We start from the raw sequence: 5,337 nt of genomic DNA, 5'->3' as shown, positions 1-5,337 counted from the left end.
AAAAAGTGGAAACCACCCAAACGCTCATCAACTGACGAATGCGTAAACAAGATATATTTATACAATCGAATATTATTCAGCAGTAATTAGAAATGAAGTACTAAGCCATGCTCCACCGGGAATGAACCTTGAAGACGTTAAGTGAAAGAAACCAATCACAAAAGATCTCCCTTTGTCTGGTTACAATAATGTAAGATACCTGGAATAGGCAAGTCGTAAAGGCAGGAAACAGATTCCTAGTTGTCTAGGGCTGGGGGTGGGGGGGATGGAGGGTGACTGCTAACTGTGAGGGGCTTCTTTTGTGGATGCTGGAAATGTTCTAAATTTTACGGTGATGGCTGCACAACTGTGCATATACTAAGTATATGAATGTGTCTGGGAATAAATGGTAGTAAAAGCCAGTGAATTGTATGATATGTGAACTATGTGTCAATGAAGCTATTAATTACTTAATTAGGAAAAGAAAAAGAAAAATGCTAACTGGGCTCAGTTGTCACCTTCTCTAAGAGCCGCCTTCCCTCCCCCCCCCCCCCCGGCCCCCTCCCCCGCCTCCGCCCCAATAAACCCTCCAATTTATCCTCTTTCCTCTGTTTTTCTTCACAGCCTGAAATCGTGAGGTGTTTGTGGTTCTTTCCTTTTCCACCTTCCGATCTCCTCCAGGAGAGCCTCTTTTTGCCAGAGCCTCTCAAAGGTGGGGGCTGCACCCAGGTCAGTTCTAGCGCCCCCACTCCCTCCCACCTCCCCCCACGATGCCCCAGGATCTGTAGTGGAGGCAAGGAGACAGGGTTTGAATTTCTGCTACAGATCCCCATAATAATAGTAACAACTAGCATTCTAGCGCTTAATGAACGTTACCACTTGTTAATTGCTCTGTGTCTGGCGTTTTACATGGGTTATCCCAGCTAATTATGGTCACATTTCTAGGAGAAAAACAGTGATATTATTCCCATTTTACAGATAAAAATTCTCAGATCTGTGGCTTGAGACCTCCGTAACACACCTCCTGAAAAGGCGCCGCCATCGTAACATAAAATCACGCCCACTCTAGATCTGGTTCTATTAATACTTAAGCTGCGGGTCGCGGGGTGGGAGAGGAAATGAAAACGCTAAAACTCGCCTCAGACTTCTCTCCAGGTGCCTACCACTCCCGGCGTGCTGCGCGCGCCTATGCAACCTTACAGCCGCGGCGGAACAGGAGGGGCTAGCCGCATTGCCTTTTGGGAGTTGTAGTCTAGTCGCTAAGGAAGACGGGGCTGTAAAGAGATTGGTGTATCTAGAACCAATGAAGAAACAGATCTGGTTGAGCGCGGGGCCAAGAAGCCAATGGACCCGCGGCTTCGAGAGGGCGGGACTTCCTGTAACGAAGTCGTGGTGAGCGGCTGTGCGAGAGTAGACACTTCCTTTTGTGGGTGGTGGCGAACGCGGGGAGAACGCCATGAAGGCCTCGGGAACGGTAAGGCGGCCGCGACAAGGGAGGGGGCCGGGGAGCGCGTCGTGAATCGAATGGGGGACCCAGGCGGGGTTGTGGGCCGAGTCGGTAGAGCGCGCTCCCGGATGGGACCCGTGCGGTCGCGTGCGGCTGCCCTGAGGTGCAGTCAACATGGCGGCCACTCTGGGCGCCGCGTGGAGAGGCCGGTTCTTGATCCGGGCCCGTTCGGGGATCGCGGGGTCGGAGGCCGATTTTTTTTTCCCATGGGGGAGGACACGTTGCACATTGTGGAGGCTCGTGCTGCCAGACCTCGTTGAGTCTCCGAATCTCGGATAGTGAGCCAGGTTCTCGGGGAGGCCATAGTGTTCCCATATTTCCCAGTATGGCTGTGAGAAGTAGAAGAGAGTTATAAACCCGAATGGACGAAGAGATTGCGAGCCTTATCGCTGTGGCAAGTGCTGGGCAAAATCAGAGGGCGCTATGATGCCGAGATGGGAGAGTGGGTCCTGGGGAAATACAGGGCGGGGGGTGTCATGTACAGCTCTCCAGCCTCAGTTTGCACGCTGGGAAAGGGATTGCGTCGGTCCCTTTAAGAACGGGTAATCCGCGAGGTTAACACGTTAAGCGCCCTGTCAGTCACCGGTGACTGACACTTACTTTTCGTCCGGAAGACACAACAGGCTGGGCGCTTAACGTGATAATGTGGCAGATTCAGAGATGGAAGTAGGAGCCGAGCTTGCAGTATTTGGGGCTATCTTCTACTGATCTTAATAAAATGATGAGTCATTTAGGTAGATGGCTCTTTTCTACTATATCGCAGGCATCTCACCTTAAGCATTCATGTAGACGGAGCTTCTGCTTGGGAACCCAAATCTCCTTGGGCATCTGGGGAAATTCAGGCAGCTACAAGTTGCTGGCAGCAGTGCAGGGAACCCAGGGCTGGAGAGGGAACCGGGTTCTTGTTTTGGTTCTACCGGGAGTGGGCTGTGAGATCCCAGGCTGGTTAGTGTCTCTGAGCCCCAGAGGGAAAGAGAACTTAGGCAAGATGTTTGTGGGCTGCAGAGATGCTGTGGAGGAAGAAGGTTGCCGGATTATTCTGAGCCTGAGGCTGCAAGTCTAGGCCTCCATTTTGCCACAAGTATAAAGAGAAAGGGAGAGACAGTGAGATTGATAGTCCTGCCCAACTTTACAGCGCCAAGGCAAAGGGCACCCTGCCCTGACTTTTATGGGGAAGGCTGGACAGTGGTGTGACCCACAATCACCTGGATTCCACGTGGAAGCCCGCCCAGGGCTGGAACATCACAAGTCTTGGGAAAGAGAGTAAGGCATCTCCACAGTTGCCTGGTTGCTGGTCCTACCTCACCCCTGATTCTTTTTCAGCTTCGAGAGTACAAAGTGGTGGGGCGCTGCCTGCCCACCCCCAAGTGCCACACACCGCCCCTCTACCGCATGCGCATATTTGCACCTAACCACGTTGTTGCCAAGTCCCGCTTCTGGTACTTTGTGTCTCAACTAAAGAAGATGAAGAAGTCTTCGGGGGAAATCGTCTACTGTGGGCAGGTATGGAGTGTCCAGGACACGGTGGGGACTGAAGTGGGTTTACACCTCCAATGAGGCAGCCCTGGCCTCACAGGGTTACGGGCTTCAGAGCCCCTTGGTCCTGTTCACAGGTGTAGTTCAGGCCCTAGATCAGAATGGGATGGGTGAATCAGTGCTCTTCTCTTAAGGAGAAAGCCGAAGGCCTGGGGATGGTGTGTGCTGGGATATCTCAGCTGAGGTCTCCACCTCATCTGTGAAGGGGAAAAGGTGTCATCGCCTGGGCACATTGCCATGATGGGCACTGGACTCTTCATCATGTGGCTACACTGGGTGGCAGCTGGTCTTCAGCCCAGCTGTTTCCTGGAGAGTTGCGTTTGGGAGGAGTTAGGACCTGTGCTGGTCCCCATGAGGAAAGTGGCCTGGACTACTCTGCACCCCCACTTTTGCCGTGGGGATGTCTGTGAACAGCAGATTGCCCTCAGATGTCTGAAGGTTCAGGGGCAATCCTTGGGACAGCAAGGGTAGAAGAAGTATCGGCTCCGTGAGGGTAGGGGCTGGGGTGGCGGCCCATTTACTGCTCTCCCCTCAGCCAGTCTCCTTTTTGGCAGGTGTTTGAAAAGTCCCCCCTTCGGGTAAAGAACTTTGGCATCTGGCTGCGCTACGACTCCCGCAGTGGCACCCACAACATGTACCGGGAGTACCGGGACCTGACCACCGCAGGCGCCGTCACCCAGTGCTGTAAGCTGGCTTGTGCCACAGCCACGTCCTTCCTTTTAGAGTCATCCTTGACATCTGCAGCTCAGTCTGATACCTCCTTTCTCCCCCCCCCCCCCCCCCCCAGACTGAGGCAGGACAAATGCAAGAGCCTTTTGGGGGTGTGGGGAGTCCCAGGGATGGTGATGGGAGTTTGCTTAGCGGGTAGAAATGGGGAGGATATCCCAGGAACACCTTTTCCTGGAACCTGGCAGCAAGTGGGCTTGTGGGGCCAGTCTCTGGTATAGACGCAGCTCCCACCCATAACCGCGTCCAGCCCCTGTCCAGTATTGGGACCTGTAGTGGCCCAAGGTGCTCCCAGGGTGGGCACCTATCGGCTGAAACCCAAGCACCTAAACCCAAGAACTGCTGTTTGTTGTAGCAGCAGTTGAAACAGGTGCTAACAGCAAGTGGATCTTGTCGCCTTTGGGGGCTGTGACTGTGCCCCTCAAAGTGAATTGGAAGGTTCTACACTCCTGGTGGTCAGAGTTGGGTCTCCTAGGCAAGCACCTACTGGGAGTTTTGAGGAACACCCAGAGACCTTAGTGCCTGTTCACCCTGCAGACCGAGATATGGGGGCCCGGCACCGTGCCCGCGCCCACTCAATCCAGATCATGAAGGTGGAGGAGATTGCAGCCAGCAAGTGCCGCCGACCAGCAGTCAAGCAGTTCCACGTGAGTGCACTGGGCCCCTGCTGGACTGGGGGGGGGCTCCCCCTAGCCTTGGTCTGACGCAGGAGCCCAGTGGGGCATGTCCACACTTCTGTAGACCTTTCAAAGGACAAGGTTAAGAGGCTTCCACCTCCACCCCCCTCACCTGCCTCTCTTTGTCATAGGACTCCAAGATCAAGTTCCCATTGCCGCACCGGGTCCTTCGTCGCCAGCACAAGCCACGCTTCACCACCAAGAGGCCCAACACCTTCTTTTAGATGCAGGGTCTCGCCGTCCCTTGGTCTGCCCAAATAAACTCTTTGGGAAAATCGGGGTGCTCACACACACTTGTTTTTTTTTTTGCACACCCTGCAAAACTCAAAAGGGCACAGCCAAGCTAGCTATGAGTTCTCTGCTCTGAGAGGGCTATTCTTGCTCAAGTGGGCCCCAGACAGCAGGACCCTCAGAAGGGGTGGTGGGAGTCCCAGGAATAGTGAGGGTCTCACCCCCAATCTCTCCTGCCCACTCAGTTCCTTGAGCCTTTGTCCAGCGAGGAGCTGTCATGGGTGGGGTCCTAGTGTGAGGGCCGAGTTTTCAGCCCTATTGGTAGCCCTCGGCTGTGAGCTTTGAGGTGCATTGTAGAGCACAGGCTTGGCCCCCAAATCTGTGCCACAGGCCTCCATTTCCCCCCATTCTGTGGTGAGATGTGGCAGCTAGACCCTGGGGGGAATCAGGATAGTTAGGCTGGTTCTACCTGGGACCTCCCTTTCTGGCCCAGAACCTGGTTCTTGGTTCCAAGATCCTTCCAGGGTGTTTGAGGGCATTTGTCTCCAGGAAACCACTTAAAGCCTGGGGAAAATGCAGGCACAAAGCTAATCCCACCCTGGCTGAGCCCTCAAGGGGTTTGAGACACAGGCCTTGGGAGCGCCTGTCCTTAATGTGTCACCTTGGGCCCTCTGAGCACTG

At 54.2% G+C, this 5,337-nt stretch overlaps 1 protein-coding gene across 1 annotated transcript; it reads left to right on the top strand.

The window, feature by feature from the left end:
• Nucleotides 1-1,350: 1,350 nt before the first annotated feature.
• RPL18A (ribosomal protein L18a) lies at nucleotides 1,351-4,714 on the top strand. Its single transcript, XM_079772368.1, has 5 exons — nucleotides 1,351-1,453; nucleotides 2,810-2,989; nucleotides 3,577-3,706; nucleotides 4,286-4,395; nucleotides 4,557-4,714. The coding sequence occupies exons 1-5, from the start codon at nucleotides 1,436-1,438 to the stop codon at nucleotides 4,647-4,649; spliced, it is 531 nt and encodes a 176-aa protein (XP_079628494.1). The 5' UTR covers nucleotides 1,351-1,435; the 3' UTR covers nucleotides 4,650-4,714.
• Nucleotides 4,715-5,337: the final 623 nt, after the last annotated feature.

Source organism: Cnephaeus nilssonii (assembly GCF_951640355.1).
Source record: "Cnephaeus nilssonii genome assembly, chromosome: 5".
In the NCBI taxonomy this organism is placed as follows: domain Eukaryota; kingdom Metazoa; phylum Chordata; class Mammalia; order Chiroptera; family Vespertilionidae; genus Cnephaeus; species Cnephaeus nilssonii.
This window is presented reverse-complemented; position numbering and strand designations above follow the sequence as displayed.